General features: G+C 36.0%; 1 protein-coding gene across 1 annotated transcript in view; it reads right to left on the bottom strand.

Annotated features, from left to right (window-relative positions):
- LOC139132977 (transcription initiation factor TFIID subunit 2-like) overlaps positions 1–18,814 on the bottom strand; it is a 32,426-nt gene that overhangs the window by 7,657 nt on the left and 5,955 nt on the right. Inside the window, exons 8-23 of the mRNA XM_070699314.1 lie at positions 18,245–18,347; positions 17,432–17,550; positions 16,788–17,001; positions 15,677–15,904; positions 15,174–15,266; positions 14,767–14,943; positions 14,295–14,404; positions 13,840–13,905; positions 13,284–13,416; positions 12,478–12,597; positions 3,743–3,883; positions 3,114–3,224; positions 2,666–2,773; positions 1,767–1,983; positions 1,518–1,587; positions 704–808 (exon numbers count right to left, since the gene is read on the bottom strand). Of these exons, the coding sequence (XP_070555415.1) occupies positions 704–808; positions 1,518–1,587; positions 1,767–1,983; positions 2,666–2,773; positions 3,114–3,224; positions 3,743–3,883; positions 12,478–12,597; positions 13,284–13,416; positions 13,840–13,905; positions 14,295–14,404; positions 14,767–14,943; positions 15,174–15,266; positions 15,677–15,904; positions 16,788–17,001; positions 17,432–17,550; positions 18,245–18,347 (2,115 nt within the window). The remainder of the gene's footprint in view (positions 1–703; positions 809–1,517; positions 1,588–1,766; positions 1,984–2,665; positions 2,774–3,113; positions 3,225–3,742; positions 3,884–12,477; positions 12,598–13,283; positions 13,417–13,839; positions 13,906–14,294; positions 14,405–14,766; positions 14,944–15,173; positions 15,267–15,676; positions 15,905–16,787; positions 17,002–17,431; positions 17,551–18,244; positions 18,348–18,814) is intronic.

Below are 18,814 nucleotides of genomic sequence, written 5' to 3'. Positions count from 1 at the left end.
TCTGATATATATCTGTTGAAATTTTATCAACCTTTACAGGTACTGCAATATAAACTTCAGTTAAATCAATTTACTATTGGTATCACTCAATAAACTATGTGTCTGTGTTAACAATATATATGTATGTGTTTCTGTTGTCATTCCTGTATACCCTAGATGGCTATGGCTGTAAGAAAGTGTGAGATTACATGCATTGAAGGTAGAATGCACCTCGGGGACAGATATTCGGACTTTCAAATTCCTACAATTCTTTTCTGATCCACCACTTGTAGGTGCTCATTTTAAAGCTCTTGGAGAAAGAAAAACTTTACTGTCTCAGGTTTTCGAAAATCCAAAATTTAATTTTCCCCCATAGAGTTAACACAGGGATGGCATCCATTTTGAATTTCAAATATTGCAAAATGTTTTGTAATTTGTTTCGCTAGTTCCAAACTTTGCACGGTGATCCCCAATAAAATAAAAATTTTATTGTTGATTTGGTAAGAGAATGGTTGAATGATTCCTTAAGGTAAGTTTGAGCAAAAGTTTAAGTCTTTCACTTTCGAGGCACTAACTACCTTTAAACTCAATCTTTGCACTCAGTGACACTGACGGCTCAAGCTAATGGTTAATAGTTTAGCATACTTTACTATTTTGTCCAACTTGTGTTTATACAGCACTTCTAAAGATCATTTGCACACAATTGTAGGTGGAAGACACTTACTTCATTAGCGACCAAAGTCTCTCCACCAATGCTTCATTACTCAGAGGTGACTCATCTTTCTTTGAGAAGGGTGGGTTTTTTGTCAACATTTTCAACACTGCATGCCTGAAAATAAATGACACACTTCTGTCAAAATGCACAAAGGATGACCACTTATAGTTGGATGTAATTACACCATTTGCTTTTTTGTGCAAACAGGTAAAACATGAAGGGCAAACTAAGTGTATTACTTGATACAAATTTAATCCAGAGTACATGTTATATATCTGGGAAACTTTATTCTGGTTTTGCAACTATGAAAACTGGTCACCTGTCAAACTCCAAAACATATAACACCCACAACAGTGGACTGTTCATTGTTGATTGATCCTAGTTTAAAATGCAGGTCAGAATTTTTTTCTTGTGAAATAAAGATGGCTTTAAAAGGAAGTTTTACAATGGCATGTTAGTAATATTACAGTCAAAACTGATATAAAACCTACTGCATCTATCATTTATGGTTGCAAAAACCTCATTTTACTGTTCTCAGTGTTGTCAATATTTGATTTTTTTTCACAAATGAGATTTATAACACTTGGGCACTGCATGAACCGTGTATCATCAAAAAGAAGTTGTCAAGCAGTGTAAGATGGACCTTCCTTATCCCTAATTTTTCTGTTTGTTGGTCCGGCCACTTCATGGAGAATGAAAACAGAGAGGCAAGCACATTAAGTCCTAAAGACAGTGACTACATTTACAGTCATTCTTCTGAGTCATATCACCGCAATCAAACACTCAAAAGAAGACTTCTCTACTATAGGATATTCATTATTACCTTATGTAGGGCACCGGATCCTTTTCAACAATGTCTAGCAACCATGAAAGCAATTCTTCGTTAGCTTCAACTGAAAAGTGAAAAACAGTAAACATTAGTTGGAAAGTGCAAAATGTCAACAATGAAAAAAATTTTCCTAACATCTACTCATGGAATGATCAGCTTTGGCAGGTCATATTTCGGAATATCTGTGTTTTTGTTCATAAGAAGTGTGACCTTGAAACTATCAACTTTGATCTAACAACTGACCTTTGACACAATCAGCCAGGATTTCAAGGGCAGCAAGACGGATATCCACAAAGTGTCCATGCTCAGCATAGCTCTGGAATACACCTGGTTCATTCGGAATCCAACCATTCTTTTGTAGAACACGGATAGCTTTGAGACAGCCAACTGTGATGACATAACGGTAACATGGCAACAACTTCTCCAGATTTAGAAACCTTGTAATTTCTTCAATAATCAACTGTAGGTTTCAGAAGAAAAAACAAAAGTGGTTACTTTCTATACTTACAGAGGGTGCTACATATGATCTGGCAGAGGTTCTGACAGAGGGCCCGGCTCATGGATGAAGTTCAACATTTTGGTTTAATGAAGAGACAATCAGAAGGTACAAATGTTATAGAAATATTTTTATTGAAGTATTCTCTTGAAACTAAGACACAAACTGATGCAAATTTATTTATTTCATTCAAAACTTTGATTTTGAAGTGACAACTTTTTAATCTCTCTCAGCAGGTTAAATTACTTTTTGTAAATCTCTGATGAAAGTCATGCTACTGTCAACAAACTTTGTTCCAATATGCAATATGTAAATTTCTACTACCTTGACAAGAATAACACTGTCTCTTGATAACAAAATTTTCATAATAGACAAATTTCCATATATGAAGAGATCCAAACAGCCCAACTTAAACAAATTCCAAAATTAGCATGGTGGACAGTGAACACAGCAAACCCATAAGCATGCATGAAACAAATTTGCAGGGGGAGTAACATGTTCCATTACAAATCCTGAAATGCAGAAATTTCAAGTCTTGATCCTTTGTGTGAAACAAAATGTAATTTCAGGTATCATTCATTTCATAATGTTTCCTGACAATCCAGTGCAGAAGGTGCAGAGGAGCCAAACTACCTGAAGATCTTACCTTATTTTCTGAAGAAAGACTGTCCACGGTCTTGTCCAAAGATGTAGATGGAGTGACTGTATTGGCCAGGGCCTCTATCAACGAGGCTCTGTAATAATTGTCAGAAAACTGCAAACATAAGAATGGACAAGCAGATTGTTATACATGACAGTGTTCCAAAATTATTTGAATGATTATTAATTTCCTCTGAAGAAATCTTTCGATGTACAGTGTGGAGTTTTAATAAACACATCTATTTAGTAGTGGTTGAGTCACTGATGTTCAAACATAGATATACTCATATCTGTTTAGACTTCATAAGATCTGGAGAGACTGCCGGAACAGGAAAGAACACCCACAATAGTATAAGTTACACTGTATTGTTTTATTTCTAATGGATAGTTGTATTAAACAAGGGCAACCCAAGGCTGAAATTCAATGCAATTTCATGTTCAAATTGGTATCTTACCTTATTTTTTCTGTTGTCATTGTACTTAATCAAATCTGACACAAAGTGGACAACTTCTTTTGGACAAACTAGAATTGCATTTCTGATTTTACTCATCTCTATTGGCAGTGTCTGCAAAAAAATCAAAGGTCAAGAAGGAGTCAAAGAATTAGTTGACACACCCCTACTTTCTCTATGGAATAGCCCATTTTGTCTGGGTTCATAAAACACCATTGGCTGTATTGCAACACTTTACTATGGGATACATCGTACATGCTGCTGCAATTAGTTTTATCTGGGTGGCTCTTGAAAATATCATGAAATTTAGATAGATAGCCATAGTTAGAAAAGTAGCAAACTACGCTGTGTTCTAATATTCACAGCAATGTTAAGTCAATAACTACAAATTGCTTCCTCCACAGACTCTGCTGTCTTTCCTTCATCAATGTACAAACAGCTACTTTGTAGTTGTACATGAACTGTCACTCTTGTGAGTTTATAATGGGACAGAATGGCCAATAACTCTCCTTTGTATCCACATCAAAAAACTGCGCTTTGATTTTCTATTTTCAATCAACAAAAGATACATCATCAGCAAAACAACAAAACTTTTTTAGTCTATCCATGAAATGTTCTATTTTCATGCTGACCTTTTGGATAAAGTATCCTTGCAGATTTGAAAAGTTATTTCTTCTGACGATGTTCGGACATGAATAAGATCCAAACATTTTTCGAAACATGGCCATCATGGCGGTGTGCCCAGTCCAGGTGGCTGACATTTCATTGGCAACCTAAAAGAGAACACATGAATTTGAAACGAAAAATGAGAAGTCCACCTAAGCATGGACAAAAATTAGAGAACAACCACTACTGAAAATATTGATCTGACATAATCAGTGCCATTCTCAATAGTTTCAAATTAATTCTTGGATTGAAAATCATCCATTCAATGACCTGCTCACACAGATTTATGCATAATTCATTGATGAAGTCATCAATATTGGCATGATATATCTTAGATCCTTTATATACTTTGATATTATTCATTGGCTTATCAATTGACAATATCCTCTTCCACGGTGGGATCCCTCCATTCATTGGTTTTGTCAGGCATACCCTCTGTAATAGTTTCATACACTTTTTCAGAAATAAATACATGAAATGCAGTCATTGACACAGAAAGCTCCACAATTCACTGATCGATTCATTGATAAACAAGTCATCATTGATGACACAGTCCCCGCATGTCCATTTTGTTATAATCTTTGTGTCTACGTAGCTGTGGTCTAGGTAGCTGTGGAATGACATTGATGCAACGTGTGCATCAGGCCTGTGACTTCCATAATAAAGTAATCTGAGGAACGTTCAATAAAATTGACCCATCTCTGCCAGTAATGACCATTGAAGGAACTTTTGATTACATCACACATAACGATGCCCTCACTGCCTCTAGTGTCATGATGGCACAAACTATACACATGGTTTGGTGGAATTTTAGAAATGGTATGGGATCGGGTATGTTGTTGTAATCAGCCATTTCGGATCATATAATCAAACAAATTAATGTGCACAAGAATGCAGCCATATCACGTTTAAACAAAATCAGTCCATCGAAGGACAGTGACCTATGTTTATGTTTCAAAGACATAAAAAATTCACACCAAATTGAAATCAAATGGCTGTCTATTGACCATATGGATCATAGCACAAAATTAGTAGACATGCATATGTATGCAATAGTACAATGTACTTTATCTTTGTACCAAGTCTCAACAACATTGGATAAGGAATATTTGAATATGATTAAGCCTCAAAGACATCAAGAAATCCAAAATGACCATCTGGCAGCAATATTGGGGAACCAGATGTGAACTGAAATGCTCACGTGTTTCATTATATATTGCAGTTGTGTAAAATTGAACCTTTGCCACATGTTTACAACTTCATTGAAAGAATTATAATCAACATAATGAACAATAATCACTGCTGATTAGGTCATAAAGTATACAAATATGTAATAAGCTGAAATAAAAATATTAAATTTCTTTGACTGCTGTCATTGTATCTCCACTTTATATAGCAAGTGTAATTACCATTGGCCAAGTCCTTCAAGCCATATATGCCAAGCTGTGAAAGCTCATTAGACATGCAAATTATAAATGAGCTGACAGGAAATGTGAAATGACTTTTGATATTGTTTTAACCCGTTATAATCATCAATGTACATAGCATGTTTTGCCAACTTTGATCAAGTAAATCCCAGTATATATCCCTAATAAGCAAAGTTCATTAAATATGTAAATTAGGAATTGGCTTAAGTAAAAATGCTTAATGATTTTCAATAATGTTGTATCATGGTATATGCAATAAAAGTAGCAAGTTTTGTCAACTTTGGTCAAATAAATCCAAGTATATATCCCTACTTAAGAACGTTAATTAAATACACACATTAGGAATTGGCTGAAGCAAAAATGCTTAAAGGCCAGGGACTTGATACCCGGGATCAAGTTAATGCCGTTCACCTTTGACATTCACGGGCGGGATCGAATGTTTATGTCTTTGTAAATTACGGTCACGATTAGTATGCACAGGAGGTTGTAAACAGGCCAATGTGTTGACATGCAAATAACAGATTATATGTAACTGAATATAACGGCGAGACCAGTACACTGAGAAACAACGCGTTGTACGTTTCGCGAAGCGTGCGCTGCTTGTAGCAATAACAGGTGAACTTCAACTGTAATGACAAAGGTACAGCACCACGCCGCTGCAACTAACGACATTATGTTCCGAATTAGGCTTACCCGGGGGCCCGGGCTTCAACTGTACATGTACAATCATTTCAGCTAAACAACAGCGTAGACGTCGTGCCATTGCCAAGATACTCTGCTATTTCTGATCGTTTCGTCTTCAGAACTACTAAAAGCCCTCTCACTAAAAAAATAATTACGGTCTGAAATCGTTGAATTAATCGTAAATTAATACCGTGGTGCATTAATCTATAACCTTGTTGAGAGAAAAAATAAAATGTAAAATCACCGATCATAAGAAACGTGATGTTGAAGAACATATTTCTTTGAACAGAAGACTACAGCGACTATTTTCTGTAAGTATAATCTATCTTTAGCAAACTTGCGAATCAAACATCTGAAGAGTTACTTCAACACTTTTGGTTTTGTTCTACTCTTGTTCTAAAATTAGTCAAAGTTCGGGAAAGTATCTGTACATTTTCGATATCTGTGCAGCGCAAATGTATCCATCCATCCTAAAGACCATGATAAGTTCGCGACTGCATAAACCACCTCTCTCTCTCTCTCTCTCTCTCTCTCTCTCTCTCTCTCTCTCTCTCTCTCTCTCTCTCTCTTCCAAGTCTAGCCATTTGATGTTTTACTTTGCCGACATTTATTTAACGGTGCACGATCGGGTAAACTTCGTAACTGGAGACATGTCACGGCCTGGAGCTAGTTATCACCATCGAAAATCTGTAAACGTTTCTGCTTCCGAATGGACGTATTTAAATGCACAGGTGACTTAGTGCGTAAAATATTGAATGGCAATATGAATTTCACCGTTAAGAAAGTCTATGACTTTCAAACTAGTCGTACAAACAACAACGATAAACATGGCGCATCAATGATATACCGACGTATTTTTTCCTCGCGACCGCTGGTGAGAGCGACTCGCTGAAATTTTCCAACCTGGTAAGTAATTTGGCTTTGCCCCGTGTGCTGTGAGTTATGTACATGTAAACGTTTAACTAATAACAAAAGTTTAGTATTTTCTGTACATCGATAAGCCTTTCGAACATGAAAGATTCGGCTATCTGAACCTCAACAGTAGATATACGTAGCTCGAAAATTATCCTCCGAAACAGGACAGGAACATTGGTCAAAGCCGGATTTCGCATGGTAGCTATGGAAACACGCCGTTCATTCTCAGAAAGCATGCAATGTACTGCGTACTGCTGATGCTCCCTTGGTCCGTTGACTGTGACCGTCCCTACACACCGTCAATTTCCTAACAATCACAGGATTCAATAATGTGTGTCTTCAAATTTTGATACATTAATTCTACCGATCATCAACCACGAACACATAAAAAGATAATGGTCGCGGCTATGGGTTCAAGGACGTTCACGAAGAGACGCCACCATTGTCGCAGAATTGTTTTGACTAGTTTTATGGAGAATATGAACGATCTGCGTACGGTCGCACATCAAACCGATAAATGTACGCTTAGATAAAAATATGATGTCCGAAAAGTTTTTTTATTCAACTGAGTCATCGCCTTTATTATCGCCTAAACATCCCCTGTTTTTTTCCGAGGAGACTGCAACATGAATATCCCCCTAATGCATAGAGTACGGCTGTTCATCGAATATGTTTATTCACTGTGTCGCAAAACATCTCGTCAGATATGTACTTTGGCGAACGGACCAAGTTTTTGTACATTGGTCTGAAATAAATGACATTATAGGTTTGGATATTACATCTGTCAAATTAGGACTGAGTATTGAAGATGAAAATACTTTCATCGATCGACAAAGAAGAGAAAGAATGAGTCAGTTAATATCGAATCATAGACGGGAGAATCGAGACAGTCCACTGTCTATGGTTTAATCAATTGTGAACAAGAGTATTTCTATTAATTGACTGACGCAACCAGGAAGGACATTTTATTCAACTTGAAAAAAGTCACCGCCTTTCCTTGACATCAGATTCCATGACAATGGAGCAACACACGATGTCGTTTAGGTCATCAAAAATCTTTTAAAACAGCAAGACGATAATAATAATACTTTTCACGACAGAAAAATCTAAAAGAACTTGAATCTGAACTTTAAATGTGGAAGAAACGGTCGGAAATAGCGGCGTGTACGACGTCTACGCGAGAACGAGCTATGGCTTGGGTGGCATACTAGCAGTCACATGGGCTCGAGCTGGGTAGTCTGCTCGCTTTTCGGCTCGATCTATCGATCCCGTAGTCGACATGCCGGCACTGCAATCTAAATGGGTGTTTTAATAGGTGGGCATATCGACTACGGGATCTATAGATTGAGCTGAAAATCGATCTATTTAGCAGACTACCCAGCTAAAGAGTGCCTGTGCATGCGGCTCTGCACTGCGGTCGCCCCATCTAATTACATGGCTGTGCGTATCTGACATGTTGACATCGCAAACGTTTACCGATTCACACCTGTAGCGCGTCATTTTTTGATTGACAGCTTGCAGACCTTTGTTGTGGCCGCTTGCCACGCAAGTTGAAGACAAAGAGAAATACATTCATCGACCAAAATCAGCTTTATTTATGCTCAAATCATAAAATTTTATCTACATATTCAATCACTAGACATTCATAGTTGGGTACATGTGCATGGACGCCTACGTTTCTTCGCCTGTGACCATTTTGGCATGGTTTTTACGGAGCGATCGAGCGTGACGCTACCCAAGCCACGCTTTGCATGAACTAACTCCAACAGGGGCAGCTTGCTATTTATACCCAGCCCTGGCCTTTAATGACTGTCTTTAATGTACATAGCAAGTTTCATCAAGTCAATACAGATAAATATCCCAAATTATGAAAATTCATTTAATATGCAAATTAGGAATTGGCTGAAGTAAAAATATGTCTTTTGACTTTCAATAATGTTATATCACAGTATCTTTGATGTATATAGCAAGTTTCAACAACTACAATCCATTTAATTCAGATATATATCCCTAATCGGGAAAGTTTATTAAATATGCAAATTGAAATTGGCTGAAGGAAAAATGCTTAATGACTTTCAAAAAATGTTGTATCATAGTAGCTTCAATACATGTAGAAAGATTCATCAACTTGGGTCCAGTCTATTCAAATATATATCCCTAATTAGCAAAGTTCATTAAATATGTAAATTAGGAATTGGCTGCAGTTAAAACGCTTAATGACTTTCAATAATGTTAAATCATAGTATCTTTAATATACATACCAAGTTTGGTCGATTTGATCGAGTCAAATCAGACATATATCCCTTATTAGGAAAATTCATTTAATATGCAAATTAGCAACTATCTTTCATGTCATCCCTTAATGGTTCCCACTGCTGATATATCTTGGTGTGATCAACATTTGTAGCAAATCTCATCAAATTGTGTGTAGTCATTCTTAATGTATATCCATTTTTTCTAAAATCACTAATTATGCAAATGAGCAAAAAGTATGCAAGCCGCGCCCACCAAAAATAATCAGTTCTTGCCATTTGCTTTACTGAATCTATGCACCAGATTTGATTCTGATCTGATAAGCCGTTTTTGAGACATCGGACTGACAGACAGACAGACAGACATCGCTGCGACATATGCCCACGTGTGTAAACACGTGAGCAAGCAGATATGAACTGAAAATGCTCACGTGTTTCATTATTATTGCAGTTATGTGTAAATTTGAACCTTTGGCACATGTTTGCAACTTCATTGAAAGTATTACGATCAACATAATGAACAATATTCACCGCCGATTAATTCTAAAAGATCATGAAGTATACAAATACGTAATTAGCTAGAATACAAATACCTTCTTTGACTGCTGTCATTGTACCACCACTTTATAAAGCAAGTGTAATTACCTTTAGCCAAGTCCTTCAAGCCATATATGCCAAACTGTGAAAGCTCATTAGATATGCAAATTATAAATTAGCTGACATGAAAATGTGAAATGACCTTCAATATTGTTTTAACCTGGCATAATCATTAATGTACACAGCATGTTTTGCCAACTTTGATCAAGTAAATCCCAGTATATATCCCCAATTAGAAAATATCATTGAAAATGAAAATTAGGAATTGGCTGAAGAAAAAATGCTTAATGACTTTCAATAATGTTGTATCATAGTATCTTTAACTTTGGTCCAGTCAATTCAGATATATATCCCTAATTAGCAAAGTTCATTAAATATGTAAATTAGGAATTGGCAGAAGGAAAAATGTTTACTAACTTACAATAATATTGTATTATAGTTTAATGTACATAGCAAGTTTCATTAATTTTGATCAAGTCAATTCAGATATATATCCCTAATTATGAAAAGTCATTTAATATGCAAATTAGGAATTGGCCGAAGTAAAATTGTCTTTTGACTTTCAATAATGTTATATCACAGTATCTTTGATGTATACAGCAAGTTTCAAACACTACAATCAAGTTAATTCAGATATATATCCCTAATTAGGAAAGTTCATTAAATATGCAAATTCTGAATTGGCTGAAGTAAAACTGTTAAATGACTTTCAATAATGTTGTATCATAGTGTCTTTATTGTATATAGCAAGTTTCATAAATTTTGGTCAAGTCAATTCAGATGCACATCCCTAATTAGCAAAGTTCATCAAATATGTAAATTAGGAATGGCTGAAGTAAAAATGCTTTATGATTTTCAATAATGTTATATTATAATATCTCCAATACATGTAGCAAGTTTTGTCAACTTTGGTCAGTCAATTCAGATATATATCCCTAATTAACAAAGTTCATTAAATATGCAAAATAGGAATTGTCTGAAGAGAAAATGCTAAATGACTTTCAATAATATTGTATCATAGTATCTTCAATACATGTAGCAAGTTTGGTCAATTTTGATGGTGTCAAATCAGATATATATCCCTAATTAGGAAAGTTCATTAAATATGCAAATTAGGAATTACCTGAAGAGAAAATGCTAAATGACTTTCAATAATATTGTATCATAGTATCTTCAATACACTAGCAAGTTTGGTCAATTTTGATCGTGTCAAATCAGATATATATCCCTAATTAGGAAAGTTCATTAAATATGCAAATTAGCAACTATCTTTCACGTCACCCCTTAATGGTTCCCACTGCTGATATATCTTGGTGTGATCAACATTTGTAGCAAATCTCATCAAATTGTGTGCAGTTGTTTTAATGTATATCTGTTTTCTCTAAAATCATTAATTATGCAAATTAAAAAGTATGCAAGCCACGCCCACCAAAACCTTTTCAGTTCTAGCCATTTAAATTCTGAAGATGTCTACCAAATTTGACTGAAATACGTTCAGCCGTTTTTGAGATAATGGGGATACAGACACACGGACACACACACAGACACACAGACACACACACAGACAGACATGGCTAAACCATATGCTCACGTGTGTGAACACGTGAGCAAAAAATGACAATCTGGCAGCCATATTGGAACATGTCACGAAGTAAATTGACATGTATATGTATGCCATAGTGCTTGATCTTTGTGCCAAGTTTGGACAAAATGGGTATAATGACCTTTGAATTACGATTCAAAGACATGCAAAATTCCAACAAAATGGCAGTTCTGCAGCCATATTGGATCCTATCGCAAGCTTAATTGATACATGCATATGTATGCCATAGTGCTTTGCCTTTGTACCATGTCTGAACAACATTGGTTCAGGGATGTTTGAGTTATGGTTCAAAGACATGAAAAAATTGCAACAAAATGGCCGCCTCATGCCCATATTGGATCGTATCGCAATATAATGCAACATGCATATGTAGGCCATAGTGTTATGCCTTTGTGCCAAGTTTGAACAGAATCGGTTCAAGGATGTTTGAGTTATGGTTCAAAGACATGAAAAATCGCAAACAAAATGGCCGTCTCACGCCCTTTTGGATTGTATCGCAATATAATTCTACATGCATATGTAGGCCATAGTGTTATGCCTTTGTGCCAAGTTTGAACAGAATCGGTTCAAGAATGTTTGAGTTATGGTTCAAAGACATGAAAAATCGCAAACAAAATGGCCGTCTCACGCCCATATTGGATTGTATCGCAACATAATTTGAGAGGCATATGTTGGCCATAGTGTTATGCCTTTGTGCCAAGTTTGAAAGAATCTGTTCAAGGATGTTTGAGTTATGGTTCAAAGACATGAAAAATTGCAAACAAAATGGCCGCCTCATGCCCATATTGGATTGTATCGCAATATAATTCAACATGCATATGTAGGCCATAGTGTTATGCCTTTGTGCCAAGTTTGAACAGAATCGGTTCAAGGATGTTTGAGTTATGGTTCAAAGACATGAAAAATCGCAAAAATATGGCCACCTTGCGGCCATATTGGATCGTATCGCAAAATAAATCGATTTGCATCTGTAGGTCATAGTGCTATGCCTTTGTGTCAAGTTTGAACAAAATTTGTGTAGCAGTGTCTGAGAAATGGCTGCGGACTGACGGACGGACGGACGGGACCCAATCTATAAGTCCCTGCCGGACTTCATCCGCGGGGACTAAAAAATCTGAAGTCTGTTCATTGACTGAATCTTTGAACACTGACAAAGAATTTTTCATTTATGGACCCTTTGATTTATCACCTTTATTAATGATATGTTGATAATAAATACTGACCTTTGCCAGGCAGTGTGCTGCTTGCATCCTAACTTTGTAAAAACACTGTTCATATTCCAAGATATCTGACAGAACAGTTCTTGTTGCTAGACTGGGAAAATTTTCCAGAGCTATTATGGCCTGGAATATAGAATATGCAAATATTATCAGATACCTGTGGTCAATTTTGTATGATTATCAAACAGGCACTCCTAAATAACTTAAATTTATAATGTACCTGTCAAAACAAAAAAATTCACATCAGTTGTCAAAGTTTAACTCCATACTGCTGGATGTATATTATGACATTCACTTTGCATTCATGAAGGTGGGAAATAATTTATATTTTTTCTTTGTTTTAATCAGCAAGTGCCAGCATACAGACATCATGTCTGGTTGTATGAAGTATTTAACTTCTTTAAAACCTGACAAATCCTTGTGAGCTTTAAAACTCTGAATTGTTGTTACTGGTTGGAACACTTTGAAGCTTTTAATCAAAGTTACGACAAGCAGTGTTTCAGCCAGGATGGCATCAACAGGGGGGATTTTCCCCCTTTACCAGAAATATTGGGGGGGGGGGGGGGGATTTCACCAGTTCATTTGTTCTACTTGTATCTCTAACTTAGGTGTTACTGGCACCATTTCATGGGAGGGTGGTCCCCTCTTGACAAATTACTAGGGGGTGCTAACATGTCAACAGGGGGAGGGGAATCCCCCATCCCCCAGTCTAGATGAACACTGGACAAGCTGTCAAACCTGATAGCAGTAACTGGTGGAGAACCCATCAACATAGCTGTAGATAAACAGGGTGTTGAAAACTGACATACCTCACACTGAGCCACCACGTCTCTTTCATATTTCAGTTGGTATTGCCATTGATAATCAGGCTGTTCAAAAGTAACACGTCTTATTGTAGTCATCTCTGGATCAATACGAATCCATAGTACTGGAGAATCAGCACTGAAATGTACATGAACACAAATTATTTTGTCCATATTACTATACATATATTTAAAAAAAAATGCAACACAAGCATTATACATGCTGTGAATAAATGTGTTGAAGGTAGATATAAATCACTGTGAACCATTGTAAAATGGACATTTTCATAATATTTTAAATAGGTGAACTTCTCCTGTCTCACCATTTTATGCTTTTTTGTGTAAAAATGATTGACAGGGCAACACAGGGAGGTTTGTTGGGAATTTCAGAATCAAAGATGACAGCTCCCCACACTGCATTACAAACTGTGAGTATTTTTTCAAAGAAGGACAAAATGGAAGCCAAAAAGACACTCTTAAATACTGACATCATCATCAGCAGAGCCACTAGTAATTATATTTTGCATCAATCCTTTATGAATATTTTAACATGTCTACTTACTCCATAGCACTGAGATCCATGTCTACTTCCTCACCATTAGCTAATGGTATTTTCTTCTTTTTATGTCTGAAATCAAAATGATGTGATTTTACATTCAGGTCTGATTTTACATTTGAATTTGCACACAGAGAAATGATTTTATAACCAACTGGCTTAATTAACTAGAGGCTACAATCTTTCTTGAAGTTGCTCCTGTGATTTTAGATAATAAAGGAATTAGAAATTCTTATTTTATGACATACAATTGTATAAGCGTACGGCTAGTGCATATCATTGTATCAGTTTTTTTCACACTGCAGCAAAAAATACCATCCTCAGCCATCTTCCATTGAACAGGTTCAGTTATTCTGATATGTCACTTGTCCTCAGTCCATTGGCAATTATTTTGTCACATGACCTTTCTTGACTAATGACTTTCAAGACATATGGATGTTACAGACAACATGTATGATTACCTTCTACTCTTGGAATGACATGTCATTTCATGTTTGGTGTTGTTTTCTTCTATTTGCACATTATGGTTAAATGAACCATCCAATTCTTGGATTGTGACTTGTAGAGGTCCCTGCATCAAAGAAAGCATAGCAATATCATAGGAGATTGAAAGAATTTGCAAATTGTACGCTGCATTGAATAGGGGTGACTCTTTGAAGATTATGTTGACATTCTATGACTACAAATGTAGGGCTGCATGCCTTCTACCGATATGTGCAAATATCTGTTTTTACATCCTATGATAAAACAGGTACATCTTAGAATTTTGCTGGTGAAGATTTAGTGTGATTGCAGATGTCAAGAAAAGTCTGCACAACCAAAAGCTACTGTGTATTACTATTAGCACTGTAATTACAACAATGACTGTGATATTTACAGACATTTTCTGCTATGGAATGGTGTAAGTAAAACTGTGTTGTTGACGTGACATACCACATATTTCATAACACCACTGCTTGAAAGATCTTGTTTGAGTTCTAGTTCAACTATGTTCCTCTTCCTGTTGAAGATGAAGTTTCCATGGAAACGTACACATCCACCTTGATAAACCCACTGGTCAAGAAGTGTCTTAAGGTCCTTCCCAGAAACAGTAGCCACTGACTTGAGGAACTGAAAAAAGACAAAGACACAGAAAAGAGCTTTCTTATAAGATGTAAACTTGATATCGAAATGTTGGAATTGTGTATTGTAAAGACTTCAATACCAAGCAGATGGACTGTATCATCATACAGAAGCTGAACTCTTTTACATGTAAATTATTATTTTATTGACCATAAACTAGAAGAGGCGGGTAGACCGGAACTGCATCCTTGAGGAATAACACAACACAACCTACTTACCCCACTTGTAGATAGCAGCATATTTGACCAACTGTTACTTTGAAACTTCTGCTGAGCTGCTGCAGATGCCAGTGACAACAATTTATTCAGTGCCTGAAGATGGAGAAAACGATGAAATTCATTAATCACAAAATTCAAATATCAAAGCTTTCACTATTTGTTACATCCCTATAGCTTACTCATTGTGGATGTACAATTACACACAGTAAGGTTACGACAGATGGAGTAAACGGTTTATGATGGTTTTATCAACTACACGGGATAAAAACATGTTTGTACAGAAAGAGAAAGTATCATTATGATATTTCTGACAGGCTGTTTTGCAAACTTAAAATGTTCAGCCATCAACTCCACAAAAACAAATACATTATCCAATTTGTTGTCACCCTGGTGATTGTTAATGGTGTGATTGGCTCCACTCACAGAGACTTTGGGGTGGAAAGATTGTATAGCAGGAAAAAACTGAGACTCTTTCTGATATGTTGACATATGAGTAAGTTTACCTGTAATAGCAGATGTTGTCCAATATTGAGAGCAATCAATCTAATAACAATGTGTGCCTTCAGTCGAATCATCTTGGCATACTTCCAAGATGTTGTATGTGAGTGTTTCCTCGGAAAATGTAACTTTCCACCATTGGAGCTGGTGGATTCTGTCTTGTTGCCACTGGCATTTGGATAGAGAATCAATCCTCCGTATTCTTCCTCTGCATTGCAAACTCTTTTCAGAATCTACAGAAAAATAATGTTTATTCATTTATAAACTTCTTATTGCAGTCTGCACTTCAAAACTGAGAGTTTCAAACATTTCCTAACATTTTGCCGAAGGAGACTTGACACCATTCTTTTCTTCATCGTCTCAATTCCTTCAACACATATCTGTTCACATGTGAAAACTGACATCTTTTGATTTGTTTACAAGTTTACAAACGTGTTATTTACAAGTCTTCTTTTTTCTCACTATACACAAAGGCTACTTATCACAGATGAAGTACATAATATGTATGTTAAATTTCTGGCATTTCCTATTGAATGATGGGTTGATCCTCCATGCCAGTACAATTTGAATTCTTGAGGCAACTTTGAAAAACAAGAAAGGAAAACGCCCTGGTGATGATGATAAGAAACAGAGATATTCATGATCCTAGTGTTCTACTTTTCTAGCATCATTACAGGTTTATTGTTGTAACCTATGGCATTCAAATCATACAATACGCTACCATACATTTTGTACAACATACGCGCTGAGAGTGTAAAATTCTACATATGCAAATTTAGATGTCCAGGAGCCAAGGAGCTGTGAAAAGAGTATGTGTGTGTGTGTGTGTGCATTTTGTCTATTCTTTGTAGTATGAAAATCATATCTGTAGCAATATCACTCCCAGTTCTCATGCTTATCCATCTGCTTGTAGGTACAAAACACAAAGTGCCAAATTTTTTACAAAAGAGTACCTCATCATTTCATGTTTTGATATAAAAGGTGTACAATAATATGGTTATATGCAAATGTAACTACATTTGGGCTCTGCCTCGTCTAATACGTCATACCTAGATACCCATGCCATCAATACATTACCATGTTGTGAATAACCCAATGTCTAATTAAATTTCTTACCTTGCTGATCATGTGCCTGTATTCATTGTTACCAAACTTCTTCTTGATATAGAGACCATTCAGATATTCAGCAATACCTTTGATAAGCCAGGCATCTGGCCATGACTGCATGCATATGTAACTACCAAAGAATTGCTGGGCGACAGCGTGTGCCATCAGACGACGTGATGTGAAAGTCTGGTCAATGACATGACTGGAGTGCAAGATGTTAGTGCTGAAAAAATATGAGGGGAAAGTAACTGTGATTGAGACAGAGTGGTTTTAATCTGTATTGGTTATTGTCTTTATGGTGGAAATCAATAACATTGTGTATAGGAAGTAGAGAAATGACTTCCTTGCCACAAACTTTCCCCCTTTTGTTAAATCATTATTTCAACAGAAACCCTAGGGTTTTGCTTCCTTGCCAGACACATCTACCAGTATATCAACATCCTTGGCTGAAACCTTTCAGTAATGCCCCAACTTTTCACATAGAGTATTCCAAAATTAGCAAAAAACTGAGATAAAGATTTGTGGGGACTTGATTTTGATGACTGACATGAACTTGAGTACAGGCTCCAGCCAAGTTGAAAGAATGTGTTGTCTTGTAAAATGTTTGGTTGAAAAAGAAACAAGTGCTGTGAGATACGATAAGATAAAAATACCTGAATATTGTCATAGATGCATAGGCTGCAGCTTCTATGTAAGCACAGTCAATGAAAACTTGTTTGTAACAGCTGTATGGGTATCGAGTACCAAGAACTTCTTCATAGAATTCAAATGCCTGTGATGACAAAAAACCAATCCTGACTATAAATCCAGTCTACCAAGTGCAGACTTGACTCTAAACATTTTGAAAAATATACACACCCCAAAAGTTCACAACCAGTTGTAGGATGTTTTCATTACCCAGTAGCAGAATGCTCTATGGTATGCTTTACACTTGACATTGCAGAACACACTAATTGTTTTTATGGAAATTTGCCACTTCTTCATATACTCCATTTTATCCAACATTACACTATTACTAGTTGGATAATAATCCACAGATCATTTTTTTCAACCACACATTGATCTCACTGAATATACGTCACTATGATGCAATGTCACTCTCTCCTACTGTATTCTTGTACATTTTTTCCTATTTTGTCTTCAATGTAGTTTCAGTCCCTTGTTTGATAATCAATGCTAGTACAAAACTAATAAGCCTACTATAGTGGAGTATCTATAGCATTGAACTCTCATTGATTTTCATTATTAATTAATAAAATTGCTAATATATTGTATAAGCTTAGATGGATGAAACCTTTATCAAAGGTTGCTAGATTTTGAATTTGAATTCAACAGGTCTCAGGACAAAAATGAAACTTTTTTGCAGCTGCAATATTCTTAGGGAAGCTCATGTAGCTATCACCAACTACTTTGGCAAGATTGAAGATGGTTGCACTGATACTGCAAACAAAGAGATATGTCATTACCTGATGGAGTCTGTCTGTGCTGTGCTTTAACACTGGTAACAACTGTGGCAGGCAGAAATGAGTCACCTCATTCATATATGGATCTACAAATATCTCAAATGGGCTGAAGGAGAAAAGGAGAATGGGAGAATGAGTCTCTTTTGATTCTTTTTCTGTAAGAATTTATGTTAAGAAGTTATTATTTACAATTTATGTAGTAAGTGGAGAGACTCACAAAGGCCCAACTGCCCATTCTATTGTATGGTATTCTAACACAATACTCAAGTTACACTGCTTCAAAAGTTAACTTAAAAGTGAAAATTCTTAGAGTTTTGCCAAAAAACCTATCATTGCCAAATTTACCATTGACACAGAATATATCAACTTTGATTACAGTTTTATTCCAAAATACAGACTCATTTGAAAAATAAAATCTATTTTATTTGACGGGAATATTTGTGACCAAAACAACTCTCCTGAAGACATAAATATTACCATACTATTTCTTCTGAGATTTAACATTATCTCTGATATCATTTGTCTGTGTCTTGTTATCTGTCTTTCTTTCACATCGATAGAAGTTTGGTTGCC

This window comes from Ptychodera flava, chromosome 5, assembly GCF_041260155.1.
Source record: "Ptychodera flava strain L36383 chromosome 5, AS_Pfla_20210202, whole genome shotgun sequence".
Lineage (NCBI taxonomy): Eukaryota > Metazoa > Hemichordata > Enteropneusta > Ptychoderidae > Ptychodera > Ptychodera flava.
Note: the sequence above shows the minus strand (reverse complement) of the source record. Positions and strands in the feature narration are given on the sequence as shown.